General features: G+C 39.7%; 1 protein-coding gene and 1 long non-coding RNA gene across 6 annotated transcripts in view; one reads left to right on the top strand and one right to left on the bottom strand.

Moving 5' to 3' along the window:
• LOC117508145 (eukaryotic translation initiation factor 4 gamma 1-like) overlaps window positions 1-17,517 on the top strand; it is a 210,168-nt gene that overhangs the window by 71,023 nt on the left and 121,628 nt on the right. For 3 of the 5 annotated variants that reach the window (XM_034167809.1, XM_034167807.1, XM_034167808.1), the window contains exons 4-7: window positions 4,986-5,073; window positions 10,366-10,398; window positions 15,174-15,194; window positions 15,750-15,944. In XM_034167809.1, coding sequence (XP_034023700.1) covers window positions 5,047-5,073; window positions 10,366-10,398; window positions 15,174-15,194; window positions 15,750-15,944 — 276 coding nt within the window. In that variant the 5' untranslated portion in view covers window positions 4,986-5,046. The remainder of the gene's footprint in view (window positions 1-4,985; window positions 5,074-10,365; window positions 10,399-15,173; window positions 15,195-15,749; window positions 15,945-17,517) is intronic. The other 2 variants (XM_034167810.1, XM_034167811.1) reach the window with 2 other exon arrangements.
• Window positions 603-1,057, bottom strand: LOC117508148. Its single transcript, XR_004559996.1, has 2 exons — window positions 1,020-1,057; window positions 603-738 (listed from the first exon to the last, which is right to left on the bottom strand). It is a non-coding gene; the product is annotated as an uncharacterized LOC117508148 (long non-coding RNA).

The following is a 17,517-nucleotide window of genomic DNA, read 5'->3' as shown; positions in this document are numbered from 1 at the left end:
TCTGAAAGGAACGCTTTTGACAAAAACTACATATATTATTGTGTCCAGAGATCAAGCATCCAGTGACCAATTTAAAATTGTTTGTTGACATAGAAAATCCACAAAGTCTCTTTTAGTACACAGAAATTCACAAGAGGTATCGTAAGGGAATCAATAAGGAATCGGATCGATAAGCGAAATCGATAATGGCACCGATATCGATAAAATCTTATCAATACCCATCCCTATTTCTAAGTCCACTGCGGAGTCCAGCATGGCTGCAAAACTCCGTCTGTATACGGATGTCCGTCAATTTTTATTTTCTGGTTCCGTTTATTCCGTCATTTATAATCGCTAACTGAAAACTATTTTATTGCTTCATTTCGACACAAAACGGGAGAGAAGGACGGAATTTGCTTTAAAATGTATTCCATACGGAGGCCGCCATTACAGGAGCGGTCGTGTGCGCGCAGTGGTGTTCTGGGGCAGCGACTCTGTCACCGAGCTCATTGCTTTCTGAAGGTAAACATGTGAGCAAAACCTCCGTTTATGGATTTCCGTACAATTTTTTTTCCATGTTCCGTTTATATCGTCGTATAAAACCACTAATTTAAAAAAAAAAAATATATTTTATGGCTTTATTTCGACACGAAACGCGCTCCTATCAAACCGGGTGTCCCTATGAGAAAATCAAACTCACCCCTCTTCTTCTACGGCGTTTAATGGCAGCCGGCATCCTTATTGTTGGACTGCTGCCACCTACTGTATCAGGCCGTTAAAGCAACCCTAAATCCTCTCATTGAGTCCCGTGTCTTTCATGTATTTAAATAGGCAACACTTCCTCCTCTCACTGGACTTTACTGCTAAAATACTTCCTACAGAAACTCCTTTCAGGCCTTACAATTGATTTCCTTCTGTTTTTACACTTTATAGCTTTATTTTGACATGAAATGCACTCCTCTCCAAACGTGTGTCCCGGTGATGAAATCTACTTACCCCTCCTTCTTCTACGGCACTTAATGGCATCGCACTGCTGCCACCTGCTGCATCAGTCCATTATAGCAGTACTAAATCCTCTTCGTGAGTCCAGTGTCTTCAAGTACTTATAAAGTCAACACTTCCCCCTCTCGACCTTCTGGCTAAATTGCTTTCTACATAAACTTCTTTTAGTACTTACAACTGATTTATTAAGTTTTTCTCTTTAATCGATTCAAAAATGACAAGATATATTTGAAGTAAAATAAAATGCTAATACTGTAAAAGTGTTCATTGGTTATGATTTTTATCATTTATATTAAAACTTGTGGCATTTGAAAAGTGCTGGATTGTGTGACAGTATTTCACAAGACTTTATTTAAAATTCAGTTGGTCTGGTGGTTCAATTAATCAATCAATTTTTTTATTTTATTTCAAACTTAGTTGTCAATTCCAGTATCATGGCACAGTATAAGCAAATCAAATGAACAAAGCTTCTTTGTACTCTCTGTACCTCTACACTCATATGAAAAAATAAACAAGATCAAAAAAAGAAGCAAATCAAAAAATGACAAAGTTCAAAAGGGAGTGGGAAGAAGTAAAAAATCCCACCCCAGTGCACATATCTTCAGTGGTTGCTTAATTGACAGTAAATACAACTGCAGTTAATTTACAAGTACCTAAATATATTTACTATTTCCCCAAAAAGTGATCTCCAAATTAAATAAAACATTAAAAAAGAAAACTCAGCAGTGCCACACAGATAACATGAATGCAGAATGCCACAATAGACATTTTTTTATCTAATAACAGCCATGGACGTGCTGCCAGTAGAACTGCAGGTTGAGGTACTGAAGTATGTAGGTATCGTGGACCTACTCAATGTGGAGAAGGCCTATGGCCACATGCCATCCATCCGCACACCAAGTCTTTGGAGAGAGATGAAGATGTACAGGGTTGATGACCAGTACTTGCCAGAAGTGTGGGAGTTTATGACCAAGGAAGTGGGATGCCACTTGAAGGAACTTCATTTGCCCTACATGGCAGAAGAAGAGATAAGCTTCAACACGGGAAAAAAGACTTTTCATTGGCAATACTTTATCGTGTCTTTTAGTGTCTTTAAGTGTATTATTTATTTTAACCAGGTAATAGCATAAAGGTTTGAATAATTTATTTATTTGTAAGACACACTTAGGATTTGATTAATTGTGTAGAATGAAAGCAGAAATTATAGTCAGTTAAATTATTGCAGACAGTCATTCCATTTGTGCATGGTAACTTATTACGGACACATACTGTCATACAAAATAGTAAATAAATTGTGATGAAATTAATACACTTTAGTCATTTTTTGCAGTATGATAAGAGTCAAAAAGCACTGATTTAGGCAAAGGAAAACTGTCCAAATTGCACTCAGAATGCACCAAATTGCACCAATTTTTTTTCAAAATTTCCAGGGGGGCATGCCCCCAGACCCCCCTAGATGACTTTGCGGCTTTGCCGCACAGTCCGTCCACTCACGGAAAATGTTCAGTCAAAAAATTTTCAGTTGCTTGCAGCCATGGGAGTGTATCTTAAAACCATAAAGCCTGATTTATGCTTCTGCAGCTCTGTAACTCTGTGGTCATGCAATAAGGTCAACATACATGATAGTTTTAAAGTTCTCTGTTGTGCCTTTATGCATTTTTTTCTGATTTATGCCTTGTCTGGATTAATTTGTCCCTCAACGAGCTATTCTTTTTACAATCATCTACCTCCAAATCATGGGTAAGGTGTACATTTTCCTCAGCGGGTCATTTGAGCATCATTTCTGATGCTCCGTGTTGTTAAGTTGGTCATATTTGTGGACTTTTCTGGCAAACGTATTTGATCCATGATCGAAATGTAATTGGCATGCGCACTCTGAACACTTTTAAAATATGAGGAGAAGGGGTGAAACGTGACACATCCCAGCTTTTGCAGTGTCCAATTTAGCAGATGCATGTCAGGCTGCAGGTTCCGAGTCTGAGCACAGTTTAAGAAAAAATTAATGGCCGAGCAAATCAGGCATACGGTACCCAATTTCCTCGAATCGTGGGTGTCAGTGCTGAAATTAATTTCATACATCTGTTACTGAGCATGTCCACACTGTTTGTCCGGTACATGCACAGGGTTTTTAATGAAAATGCATTGTGGTTGGACAAGACGTTTTGTCCGATGTGATTGAAAATCCGTTCTATAAATCCGGTATACACAGTGTTTATTAAACGGAAAACCATACAAAAGCATTGGGACTTTTGGGCTTTGGTCCAGTGAGAGTGAATATCCGGTTTATACATTGATGGTTTAGGCAAGTTTTACTGTAGTTTCTATATAATGGGTATATGGTATGACCTAGTTTTGTTACATTTTAAATTATATAGTAAAAGGTGAGGCTCATTTTTATCCTTTTATTTAGAACCTTTGAGCAAAGGTTTAAGTATGCAAAAATGTTACTGACTTTCAAAGCATTCTGTAGTTACTCAAGATTATTTTTTTACTGTATTTTACCAGGGAATTTCCCCCCACTTTTTCAGTATAATTGAATTGAAAACCAAATAGTAATTAAAAATGCAAGCTATTTCAAATTGAAACCCTCTGCCCCCCTCCCCCCAAGGAGTCACTTCAAAGTCATGCCTCGATACACATGAATATTGTTGTGTGGCCGCCAGAAGAGGAGGTACTGTTGGCCCACCACCAGAGGGCGCCCTGCCTGAAGTGCGGGCTTCAGGCACGAGAGGGCGCTGCGGCCACGGACACAGCTGGGAGTGACAGCTGTCACTCATTAATTCCTGACAGCTGTCACTCATTCTTCATCATCGCACTCCATAAAACCCAGACGTCATCTCCACCTCATCGCCGAGATATCGTACTTCTTTGGAGGTAATAGACTCAGCCGTTGTGTTTTTACAATAATAATCTGTATATTGTGAGTGTTTGCAGGAGTACCGGTCCCTCTGTCTGTGGAAGCTGAGTGAGTGCTGGACGGCACTCTTTTCCCCTGAGGAATCACTGCGGTACTTTGCAGAATATTGTGTTAGAGGTGGAGGTGGCATTCCCACCGTTGTTGTTACGGGGTGTACACACACCCACACTTGACTGTCTTTGTTCTTCGCCAGCAGTACCAGATCCGACAGTCGGGGACGGTGATCACCTGGGAATTCGGGACTTGGCGGCTCCAGTATTCACCAGGTTTGGTGGCGGCGGAAATCGTGTGGTTCCGGCTCTGCTCAGGACAGACGTCTTCTATGCTCGAGCCTGCCCACACGTCACCTTTGTGGATTGACTGTAATCATATTCTGAGATTGTCTGTATATTCGTTGTGCACCTTCACAACATTAAATTGTTACTTTTTGGCTCATCTATTGACCGTTCATTTGCGCCCCCTGTTGTGGGTCCGTGTCACTACACTTTCACAACAAATATTCCCTGAAACTGGAGAGCGAGAACGCTGAGGAGGAAACGACATTTAATCTGTCAAATCACCTCTTAATTTCTGCATTTAACGGCAGTGACCAACACAGCCACATCTGAATAATTTATTGTTTTAATCACTGCTTCGCTGGAGTTTTCTCTTTCTGCAACTCTGCACAGAAAACTCAAGTAACTGACCGGCAATTTATTTTGAAAATTTATGCATCAGCTTGAAAGTGACTGGCAGAGCCTGGTGACCAGTGACTCACCGCATTGAGTACTGCAAAATGAAACTGTCTTGTTGTCAGACTGGCTTTATAAATTGCTGATACTGGTAGCCATAAAAATGTTGAATATTAGAGTCAGTAATCGGTTGACCCCTGAAGTCCTTATCTCACATTGTAGCATTGGAAGGAAAATAATTATGAAAACTTTACTGTGAAGGTATTATTTGCACTTTCAGCTAAGTGCATACAAGGTTAAATGAATGTGTTTTCATTCTTGAGCACTGGTGCAGTGATCATTCTTTCCCTGTTAATTCCTATTCCTCATCACATCACTTTCCTCTCCTGTTGATATCATTTCCTGTTTTCTTGCAGCCCTCATTTTCCTTCTGGGCAGCCCCCTTCTGTTGTGTTTGCAACCCCACCATCTCCACAAATGAACCCAACACCACAACCCCGACAGGTAGGCCTGCCCGCTCTTCATCCATCCGCCAGCGTGGCTGCACTTGTATAAAGGTGGGCTGCGCTCTGTTTCAGCAAAGTCATTCCTTCCATCACATATTCGCGAAACCTCAAATTGTAAATGGGGAAGATGAAAAAAAATTAACCAAACTAGCAAATTGAGGGAAGGGAGCAATTTTCTTGTGTGGAACCCATCGATTGTCTAAGTTATGTTTATGCAGTGCTCCATGATTGTGTCATTTATATCTTCATTCCCAGCTCTAAATTTTGTGAGTGGAGTGAAGCTGTTAAACACATAAAGAGTAAAAATTTGGCAGAAATGTAGTCGAGGTCTTTTTAGCCAAATAGTTGTCACTGTATGCATTGCTATCGTCCACTCGCTGTTGCTATCTGAAATTTTCCCACTGAAAAAATATAATATACTTTTCTTCTGATTGATCTGTGAATGAGATTGCCTGTATGTTTGTTTGTCTCTAACCAGTTCTGCACCACTATATTGATGTCTGTGCTCAGCCTTGGGGCACATTGACCCCTGTCACCTCACACCAGTGTTGGATAAATGTATAGCGAAAGATGATGATGATGGTTGTTTATAGTGTGCAGCACACCAGGATCATTGTCATCACTTATGTGGTGGTGCAGGGCAATACGTCCACAAGGAGTACTTCTTTTTTTTTTTTTTTTTTTTTTCATTTTCATTAAAAAAAATGTAGACAAAATAACAAAAATGAATTCAAATGTCCATTTGGAAATCAATAGTCTGCTTCTTTCTTTGTTCCCGACCAAGGCAGCATCTCTACATATAAAGTTGGTCTCCAGGCACCAGACTATGGCTGCCCCACTGCTCCTAGTGGTTGGATTGTGTCTAACTGTAATTAGGATGGGTTAAATGCAGAGGACACATTTTATTGTATGAATGTACAATGACAGTAAAATAAATTTTTATTATTATTATTATCATTATTATTTGGGTAGCACGGTGGCTTAGTGGATGGCACTGTTGCCTGACAGTAAGAAGGTCATGGGATTGATTCCCACCTGTGGAGTCTCTCTTTGTGGAGTTTGCATGTTCTCCCCATGTTTGCATGGTTTTCCTCCGGGTGCTCCAGCTTCCTCCCCCATCTAACGACATGCAGGTTAGGTAGATTGGAAACTTTATAATTGTCCAGGTCTCCCTTGTAAAAGAGATCTTGATCTCAATGGGACTAACCTGGCTAAATAAAGGTTAAATTTAAAATTAATTATTATTTCCATACAGCTGTAATCAGCACTGAGGCTGTGAGGATTATTCTTATTCTGCTGAGCTTCACATGTGAAACAACACTTGTTAAATACTTTTCTTATATGTGTAACTGGCTATGTAGTCATTTTCACATGAAGACTTAAGTTTGCAGTCATGAAAATGGTTAACCTGTGATTCTGTTGGATACTTATTTAAACCTTAGTGATCATTAATGAAACAAACAGATTTGTTAAACTTGTAAAATTGTTTTAAAAACACAAAGATTCATGATGATTTTCATTAATATACTCAACAAAAATATAAACGCAACACTTTTGGTTTTGCTCCCATTTTGTTTGAGATGAACTCAAAGATCTAAAACTTTTTCCACATACACAATATCACCATTTCCCTCCAATATTGTTCACAAACCAGTCTAAATCTGTGATAGTGAGCACTTCTCCTTTGCTGAGATAGTCCATCCCACCTCACAGGTGTGCCATACCAAGATGCTGATTAGACACCATGATTAGTGCACAGGTGTGCCTTAGACTGCCCACAATAAAAGGCCACTCTGAAAGGTGCAGTTTTATCACACAGCACAATGCCACAGATGTCGCAAGATTTGAGGGAGCGTGCAATTGGCATGCTGACAGTAGGAATGTCAACCAGAGCTGTTGCTCGTGTATTGAATGTTCATTTCTCTACCATAAGCCGTCTCCAAAGGCGTTTCAGAGAATTTGGCAGTATATCCAACCAGCCTCACAACCGCAGACCACGTGTAACCACACCAGCCCAGGACCGCCACATCCAGCATGTTCACCTCCAAGATCGTCTGAGACCAGCCACTTGGACAGCTGCTGAAACAATCGGTTTGCAGAACCAAAGAATTTCTGCACAAACTGTCAGAAACCGTCTCAGGGAAGCTCATCTGCATGCTCGTCGTCCTCATCGGGGTCTCGACCTGACTCCAGTGCTCACATTCGCTGGCATTTGGCACATTGGAGAGGTGTTCTCTTCACGGATGAATCCCGGTTCACACTGTTCAGGGCAGATGGCAGACAGCGTGTGTGGCGTCGTGTGGGTGAGCAGTTTTCTGATGTCAGTGTTGTGGATCGAGTGGCCCATGGTGGCGGTGGGGTTATGGTATGGGCAGGCGTCTGTTATGGATGAAGAACACAGGTGCATTTTATTGTTGGCATTTTGAATGCACAGAGATACCGTGATGAGATCCTGAGGCCCATTGTTGTGCCATACATCCAAGAACATCACCTCATGTTGCAGCAGGATAATGCATGGCCCCATGTTGCAAGGACCTGTACACAATTCTTGGAAGCTGAAAATGTCTCAGTTCTTGTATGGCCGGCATACTCACCGGACATGTCACCCATTGAGCATGTTTGGGATGCTGTGGACCGGCGTATAGGACAGCGTGTACCAGTTCCTGCCAATATCCAGCAGCTTCACACAACCATTGAAGAGGAGTGGACCAACATTCCACAGGCCACAATTGACAACCTGATCAACTCTATGCGAAGGAGATGTGTTGCACTGCATGAGGCAAATGGTGGTCACACCAGATACTGACTGGTACCCCCCCCCCCCCCCCCCCAATAAAACAAAACTGCACCTTTCAGAGTGGCCTTTTATTGTGGGCAGTCTAAGGCACACCTGTGCACTAATCATGGTGTCTAATCAGCATCTTGATATGGCACACCTGTGAGGTGGGATGGATTATCTCAGCAAAGGAGAAGTGCTCACTATCACAGATTTAGACTGGTTTGTGAACAATATTTGAGGGAAATGGTGATATTGTGTATGTGGAAAAAGTTTTACATCTTTGAGTTCATCTCATACAAAATGGGAGCAAAACCAAAAGTGTTGCGTTTATATTTTTGTTGAGTGTATTTTAACTCTGAAGGAACAGGTTTGAAGATTAAACTCTTGCTCAAATAAGATAATTACTGCAACGCTAAGATACCCTCGGCCATATGAGCATGTAATCAATGAAAAGTGTGTAGAAAGAATATGACCTTTTGACCTCTTGGAATAGGTCAAGGTTAGCCATCTTTGAACTTGTCAAAGGTCTGTGTCCCAAGAATGCTCCCTATGAATTTGAAGACCTTGGCAGTAATAGCAATGGAGTTATGCTGTGTGTAGAAAGAATGTGACTTTTTGACCCCTCAAAATAGGTCAAGGTTACCAATCTTTGAATGTGGCCATGGTCTGTGTGAATTTGAAGACCCTGGCAGTAATAGGAATCGAGTTATGCTGAGCACAGATAGGCAGACGGACGGGTGGACACAGTCTTTGCAATACCCGATGGCCATATTTTGGCCTTGGGTAAAAATGCAGCCCTAGTGGTATTACATCTTCAGAAATAAAATAGAAATACACCAGTGTCTTCCACCAAAAACACATCATTCATATACCTTCACTGAACCGAAAGAATGTTACTATTTTCTCATGTATGCACGCACAGCCAGTCTGTGTGAAATGGGCACAACTGCTCTTTCAAAAAAAATTACTGATTTTGGGCTGGTCTTACAACTTTTAGACCAGCTTGACTGCAGTTTCAAGCAGTGGTGTCAAACGTACACACATTTGTTACTTAAGTAGAAGTATAGATACTGCAGTTTAAAAACACTCTGGTAAAAGTTGAAGTATCAACTTGACGTCTTTACTCAAGTAAAAGTGAAAAAGTATGTGCTCCAAAACCTACTTAAAGTATAAAAGTATAAAGTAACCTTAAAAAAAAAAAAAAAAAAAAAGGTAGATGCCACTATATGAATTGAAAGCTTAATTTAAAAACTGATTCGTTCTACATGTGGCCCAAGACCCAAAACCCAAAATTACCCCCAACACCACCTGCACGAAAATGTTTAAATTCTAGAAGCTCTGAAATGCAATCTGGGACTATTCCAGACAATAAACTGCAGTGAGTGCAGCATCCATTTAGTGAGAAAAAAAAAAAACAATTTTCCTTATTCAAATTCATTCCAGTAGTATTCTCCTCTTACAAGTATGCAGCAGTTTTCTAGTTTGGCAGATAGTTCTGGAGGAAATCACTGAAGAAATTAACAAACTGAAAATATGGTTTGACCGAAACAAATTGTCATTAAATAAGACAGGGATGAAGTGGAGGTGTCAGAGTCACTAGGTGTTCACAGGAAACAGTTATTTATTTATTTATGTATTTATATATGTATGTTCATTGTCAGTTGCTTTTATATTTTCTGTTGTGTTTCTATTCAGGTTCTTTTTGCCTCTTTCTCTAAAATTGTATATAATAATCATTAGATTATTAATATATAAACAAAAATAAATTTAAGAAATATTACAATTTGACAACAAATGTACCCGAACGTGACGAGAGCTGCTTAATGCTAACTTTTAACATTGAAAATGCCATAGACATGCTAACGCGTTAGCGTCGCTCCCGTTTTTAAGTTATAAAATACATCTATCAACTGTTTCAGAAGACCATAACAGATCGGTTTAACATAGAAAAGATAAATAATACTCACAGACGTATGCTCTTTAGGGTTTTAGCGGGGGAAAATTAAGCGAAAGAAAGAAAGAATAAACGAAGCAATAGGTCGAAGCATTGCTTCAATCTGCGAACCACTGCTTGGATTGGTTCACGGTTCAAAGCAAAGCCGCGCTGCAGAAAAGTTGATTACAGGCGCACATGACGTGAAATATATATATATATATATAAACATTAAACTGAAGCCAAGAGTAACGAGGCTGTTTGTTTTAAAAATGTAAGGAATAGAAAGTACAGATAGTTGTGTGAAAATGTAATGAGTAGAAGTCAGAAGTAGGCAGAAAAATAAGTAAAGGAGTAAAGTATAGATACCTAAAAAGTGTACTTAAGTACAGTAACGAAGTATTTGTACTTCGTTACTTGACACCTCTGGTTTCAAGGCAGTGTGTTATTGTACATATGTTGGCCTTGAAAATAATGTACAAAGGTGCAGAGCTGGAAGGAGCTTATTAGTGACAACAGCAGCATGTATCTTGTGCTTGTGTGTTTAACCCCTGTCCTGTCTGCCTCTCCTTCTCTAGTTTGCCACAGGGCCCCGGCCTATACACCAACAGGTACTAATAGCTCAACTGACTAACCTGAGTGGGAATGGGCGGGTCTCCATACCTCTAACACATGTTAGAAGCATTAGAGAAGCTTCACTAAAGAACACTAAACATAGAAAAAGAAGAATCAGGACACTGCGGGTGTCTCTGCATATTAAGAACTACACACAAAAAATGTCTATCAAAATACTTAAAAGTGTAGTCCGTTTTGAGTTGTTTTATTACATTTAAGTCATAAAAATGATTCTCTTTGGCACCGCTATAATGTTGTTCCTTGGTATTCAAATAATGGATTCATAATGTATTGGCAAAATGATCAAAATTTTCATTGCCTGGGAAAATTTTTGACTCACACTAGTTAAAATACACCAACAGGATACAGTGCCATAGTTTCTATGGTGATGTCATAGATGGTTTGGGGGACTTTATTGACACTCAAATGGCAGACTTGGCCAGCATCACCATCATGGAGCTGAGGATCTGCTGAAAGTGCCAAAGATGATGTCAGATTGAAGCAGAAAGAAAGCAACAGGCATAGCTTGTAAAGAAAGGTGATCATAGATTTCATTGGGAAGAACTCATTGTAAAAGGGGAACAAAGTGTTGCGTGATGTCAAAGTTACTGAACAGGTAACAGAGTACTCAGGTTGACTACGTCAGTTGTCTGTACCAACGTTAATTACAGCTACGTTGTTTTAACTTGGTTTGCCAAAAGGACTCAGTGGGGAGACTTAATTTCTTATCATAGCTTTATTAGACTCTGTTGATGTATTCTCACTAGTTAGTTGAAAGTTGGAAATTCAAAGTTCTCAGTTTCTCTGAAATGCAGCATAAACTTCAAACCTTGTGCATGCATTCACTTGCTTCCTACTTCATGTCGTCTGCAAGATCTTGCAAGAACACTGTAATTGCCAAGGAAGCTCCTTGGCACCAGATACAGCAATAAAATTAGCTGTAATTTTGCGATATACAGCATAGATAAAGATACTTTATTAAAACTAGATTTCAAAATCAAGTCAATTTTGTGGTGGATGAATTGTTGCTCTGAAATGTTAAAGAAACAGAGAAATTTTAATAGTGTTGGAATAAATACTATCTAAGCTGTAATATTACCTACATAGCTTATGCTTGTTAAAAATCACAATTTTGTAAAAAAAAAAAAAAAAAAAAAAAAAAAAAATTGTTCAGTCCCAACTATGAAACTGACTGCAATGGCTGTGCCACAGTTTTGTCTTAACTGCTTTGAATTCCTCATACTGTACATAACTGAGTCAAAAAGTTAAAAGTGCTGTGGGGAACCCTGATAATAATGTCTTCTTCATAGGGATGTTATTACATAAGCAGTCACACTTTAGTGTTTTCTTTTGTTTGTAAAATGAGAATGAATTTGTTGTGCAACATTATTAAACACAGTAAAATACTTTTAATGAATGAAAAAATGTCAACAGATAACATGCTTTAGATGATTGTGGATTAAAACACTACCAGGACATCTTTACATATTAGTAATATTGCAGTATTATTTCATTTCAGAGTGAAATAAAATGGGCAGCATGGTGGATTAGTGGTTAGCACTGTTGCCTCCCAGCAAGAAGGTCATGGGATCGATTCCCACCGGTGGCTTTTCTGTGTGGAGTTTGCATGTTCTCCCCATGGTTGTGTGGATTCCTTCCGGGTGCTCCGGCTTCCTCGCACATCCACAGACATGCAGGTTAGGTGGACTGGAAACTTTAAATTGTCCGTAGGTCTGCGTGCAGGTGTGAATGTGTTTGGTTGTCTATATGTGGCGCTGCGACAGACTAGCGTCATGCCCAGGTGTATACCATGTCACACTCAATGACTGCTGGGGTAGGCTTCAGCTCCCCTATGACCCTTAATTGGAGTAAGTAATTGAAGATGAGTTAAGCCCCTTTTACACTGGGCCCACTTCGAGTTGCGTCGTGTGGCATCATGACGACGCCACGTGGATGCAACTTAGTGCCGAGACGGTGTAGCTCAATGCCACAACATCGTGACGGACGCAAAGGACAAAACAAATCGGATGCCAAAAATTAAACCTGTTTAATTTTGTCTGTGTCGAGCACAGGATGCAGAAAGGAAGTGGTTTCAATGCAAGTCAAAGCAACGGTACTCAGCGTGACTGGAAGCCACACCATCACAATACAACGTTACCCGACACCAATTTATGATTCCTGCTGTGTTCCATTGTTCCTGAAGTATAAATCACGCAGGATTGTTTTTATACTGTGTACACAATGCAGTCAAACTACACACTCAAAGAGCACAGAGAAAAAATGCTCAGCCTGGCTGCTGCCGCAGCTCCTCACTCTTAAATTCTCTCACAACTGTGTTTAAATAAAGTCCATAAAATCCTACTCACAGACTGATTGCCAGAGACAGGACATGTCCACATCAAGTATAACTCCAGACATTGCCACATTTACTCACGGACGGTTTGTTTGTTTCCACGCGTGCGAACGCATCTTGCGGTCAAAGGAAAAAAGATAAACTATAACAGAAATCATAGCACAGACCTGCAGCCCGGCACAAGAACAAATATAAATTAGAAGAGAAATCAGACTGCACAGTCTGGCTGCAGCCAGACTCCCTGCAGATCCTCCTCTGCGTTCTCACCTTCTCTGCCCCCCTGCTACGTGCACCTGACAGACATTACCGCGTCGCCATGACACCACATGAAGCAACTCGAAGCAGACCCAGTGTGAAAGGGTCTTTAGTGTGTGAAACAAAATGCATTATTTTATTTTTTTGTTTGTTTGTTTTTTGATAAATTTAAAAATTAAAGTTCCTAAATGTAAAAAAAATGTAAGGAATGGAAGTTAGAATAGCATGATTATGGAGGAACTCAAATAAGCAAAGAGAATGTTGCATATTTGACTGAACAGAAAAAGTAAAATAACAGATGTAATGATGACGCTGTACTGTTACATACCTTTAAATGTGTTTGCAGGAAGAATGGGACAAAATAACATGTGAAACACTTCATCTGTTGGTATCCTCAATGCCAAAACATTTCAAGTATTGTGAGAAGGAATGGCAAGATTACAAAGTGGTAAATGTTTTAGTGTCCCAACTTGTTTTGGCCTTAAATGCATGATTAGATGTATATTATCACATGAAATAAAGTTCACCTGGGTAAAAAAAAAAAAAAAAAAAATGCATGAATTGTTAGATCCATACTGTCTGCATTGAAATAAAAGACAAAGTAAATGTAAGAATTTTTTTTGCATCTTTCATACTGTTCCAACTGTTTCTGATTTAAAATTTTGATAAGACAAAGGGCCTGATTTATTAAAGTGTGTGTGTGCGCGTGCGCCCGCCCGTGTGAGGAAAAATGCGCAAATGCCACACCATCTGGGAAAAAAAAAAAAAAAAAAAAAAAAAATCCACGTTGATTTCCTAACAACTGAGGATTAAAACTTTCAGATGAACAAACAAACCTGTCTATTCAAAAAGTTTGCCTTTATGACTATGCACTTTGGTCCATCAAAGTGTCAAACTGTGGGAGGTGAACATGCAAATTGGTGATGTTTGCAGATGTAACATGATTTATCAATTTATCAAGGCCAAAAGCAGTTGGACTGAGATTGCATCTGGAGTTTTGTACACTTGAGACCTTGTCGTAATTTACCCTTTGTTGCGTGATCAATGCAGACACATATAAATCTTAATTGGGAGTCATTCCCTCTAAGCTGTCTGGGTATGCATTTCTTTATTTTCACTTGATAATCTAATGCTGAAAACACCACAATTACAGTTTAGTTTATCATGGCCTATTTTTAACAAATAAAATGTCCACTGCCTAAATAAAATGAAATGTGACGTTTATTCTGTCTATCTATGTAATAGAAATATAAGTAGAAAGTCTAGCATGCATTTGGCGAGTGCAGCCCCGATGTGCAACCACTCATGGGAGCTGACAGCGGTCAGCACCACAGTCTGTGGTCGGGACCACGGAGAGTATGGATAGCCTCAAACATACACAAATGACACTTATTCTGTATCTCATGCTCAATGATTATGTGAACGTGAACAGAATGTATTAACACCGTAGTGATCACCTGTGCCGTGAAATGCACCCTATTGTGGGAAAGTGCATTTCAGTATCGTCTCCTTATACCAACAGTGTAATTAGAGCGGCGCTGAATTTTTACTTGTGCCAAACACTGTGCACCTCCTCTTACAAAATGTTTTCTAGGAACATTCATTTTTGATTTGGCAATTGTTCAGTGACATTTTCAGTTAAAATATGTCTTTCTGTTTTATTCTGCATAGCTGCGAGTGGCTGATTGAATGTCATTTTGTAGTTATGGTTAACACATCCAAAATACTCATTTACATACTGTTGTCTACATCACATTACCACCTGCTCTTATTTGTGCAAATATTCTTAGTAAATCACTCACAAAACATTCACCAACCCAGTGTGCAAAATTTTGGAATGCCCTCACAATTTAGCACTTGTTATATGGCATCATAGTAAATCAGGCTGAAAGTGTTGCAGACGTGGATAAGGAATTGAAGGTGTGTAACAACAAATTTTGAACAATCAACAAAATTCAAATCCAAAGCTTAATTTAGTACTCTGTGCTTTCTCTGCATGTTGCTTGTTATTTCATTGCTTGTCTCGCAGTTGTGGGTTCTGGGTGCTTTGCTTTAATGGATTGGGGAGCACTTTTTTTTTTTTGGTAAATCCTTCTTTTCCCACCCTCTTCTTGCTTCCATTTGACGTGTCTCTGTGTGTCATCTGTGTTTGTGCTGCTGAAGGGAAGCTTCAGATCGCTACAGGTAACTTGAGTTTTCTCTTTCTCCTGGGTTATCCTTCTCTTCCCTTGTTCTCACCATCTTCAGGAGTGCATATGTATCTACCTAATACTTGGCAGTGTTTGTGCTTTTTTGGCCTCTTGTCATTTTGCTGGATATGGTGGTTAGCTCCCAGGCCACCAGCAGAATGTCAATGAGGAGGCTTTGAATGAAGCAGCATAAGCGGCTTTATCTCTTCTGGCAGGCACAGTCAATACGTTTTCAGTTGGTGTCTCACCAAACACTTCATGGACAGACTAAAAGTTTACCCATTAGGATGGTCAAGCCAACTCGGCTTGCTTTTTTAAGATATAATTCCATGCAGGGTTTGTAGAAAATTGTTTTTTTTTAATGTCATACACTTTGGAAATATAATTAATTACTCCTTTTTGTCCTCATTTCCATTCTTTTCTGCTACCTGTACCTTCTTTGGTTTTATCATTCTCCTTTGTCTATCACCACCTTTCTGCCCCGGTTTTTCATCCCTCTGATGTTCACCATCATCTCCTGCTTCTGTCTGTTTCGGCCCTCTCTCTCTAGCCCTACTATACCAACAGGGCTAGTCTGCCTCCTAGTAGTGGGCCTCGGGGTGTCCCTCCCAGCAGCGCTCCTCGGCCTGTGACTCCCACTCATGTCTACCAACCAGGCCCTGGCTCTCAAATGATGATGATACCTGGGCAACAGCTGCCCTTCCCCAGCTCACCACAGGCACCTGCCTATTTCATACCAGGACAGGTAGGGGGTCACAAACTGGGGAGCTCAAACACTCTATCTGTTGTCCAGTTTGTTTTAATTCATTCATACATTATAACTTAAGATTGAACAGTAAATAGTACAAATAACCAGAGGTGGGATGAACTCACTAAGTCATCAATCTGCAAGTCCCAAGTCAAGTCTCAAGTCAGCTTGCAAACAATTGGTGGTCATAATGACTTGAGACTTGATGGTGACTTTGTCCCACCTACAGCTGGACTCAAACCACCACCCCATGCTCCCGTCTTTCTATGAGCAGGACAAACCACAGAGTGGTGTGATCCTTCTTCTGATTAGAAACAGCTGTGGTTCATAGAATTTATCTATTTATTATTGTTTTGCACCGTAAAAAGTTGCCTCTTCTTCCTCTTTTTTTTTTGTTTGTTTTTGCTTCAACATATTTGAATAACATAATGACAGACATGCCATGTTTATATGATAGTGTTCTTTATTTTCCGTCATTTCACCCATACATTACATCCGGAAAGTCTTCACAGGGCTTCACTTTTTCCACATTTTGTTGTTACAGCCTTATTCCAAAATGGATGGAATGGGGTAAATTCAGGTGATTAGATATTATTTGGAAAGGTGCACACCTGTTTACATATAAGGCCCCACAGTTGACAGTGCAAGTGAGAACATAGGCCAAGCATGAAGTCAAAGGAATTGTCTGTAGACCTCTGAGACAGGATTGTCTTGAGGCACAAGCCTGGGGAAGGTTACAGAAACATTTCTGCTGCTTTGAAGGTCCCAATGAGCACAGTGACCTCTATAATGGAAAAATTTCAGATCCCCCAGGAGTTGGCTGCCTGTATAAACTGAGCAATTGGGGGAGAAGGGTGAAAACCTGCTCCAGAGCACTTTAGACATTAGACTGGGGCTACGGTTCATCTTTCAGGAGATCCCAGATCTGAATTCGATTGACCATCTCTGGAGAGATCTGAAAATGGCTGTGTACTGATGCTCCCCATACAACCTGATGAAGCTTGAGCCATTCTGTAAAGATTTTAGAGATGTTCATCTTGGTGTATGTAATTCTTTGTTCCACTGAAAATCTGACATGTTGAATTAAAAAAAAAAAAACAAACAAACAAAAAAAAAAAACACTGTTGTTGCTATTATTTCTTAAATAAATTTATATGGAAATGAAGTAGACATATATTCTTTGAACACGTGAAATGTGCAGATTTTGAATAAAATTGAGATGGGAAAGTTTTAGCCAAGGTGAATGTGAAGTTGTGCCCTCAGGTGTATGATGCCATATTTGGATATGCTTATTAGGGCACTGGTTTTCAAACACTACAGTAATACAGTTCATTTGCACTATTAAAGTTCTAGTTAACCTACAACTTTACGGGATATTAATCAGTTCTAGTGTTTGTTTGTTTGTTTGTTTATACCAAGTTTATGGTTAAATATTTTTGTATTTAGAGTAGATAATGACGGTCACTTGGTCGTTGGTGTGTGGAAAACTGTTTGATACACGTCTAGATACATGTTCCACAATTAAATATAAAACAGTTCAGATATATTCACTGTGATTCAAAACCAAATT

The sequence above is a fragment of the Thalassophryne amazonica genome, chromosome 4 (assembly GCF_902500255.1).
Source record: "Thalassophryne amazonica chromosome 4, fThaAma1.1, whole genome shotgun sequence".
Classification (NCBI taxonomy): Eukaryota; Metazoa; Chordata; class Actinopteri; order Batrachoidiformes; family Batrachoididae; genus Thalassophryne; species Thalassophryne amazonica.
The sequence above is the reverse complement of the archived record's forward strand: the minus strand, read 5'-3'. Positions and strand labels throughout refer to the sequence as shown.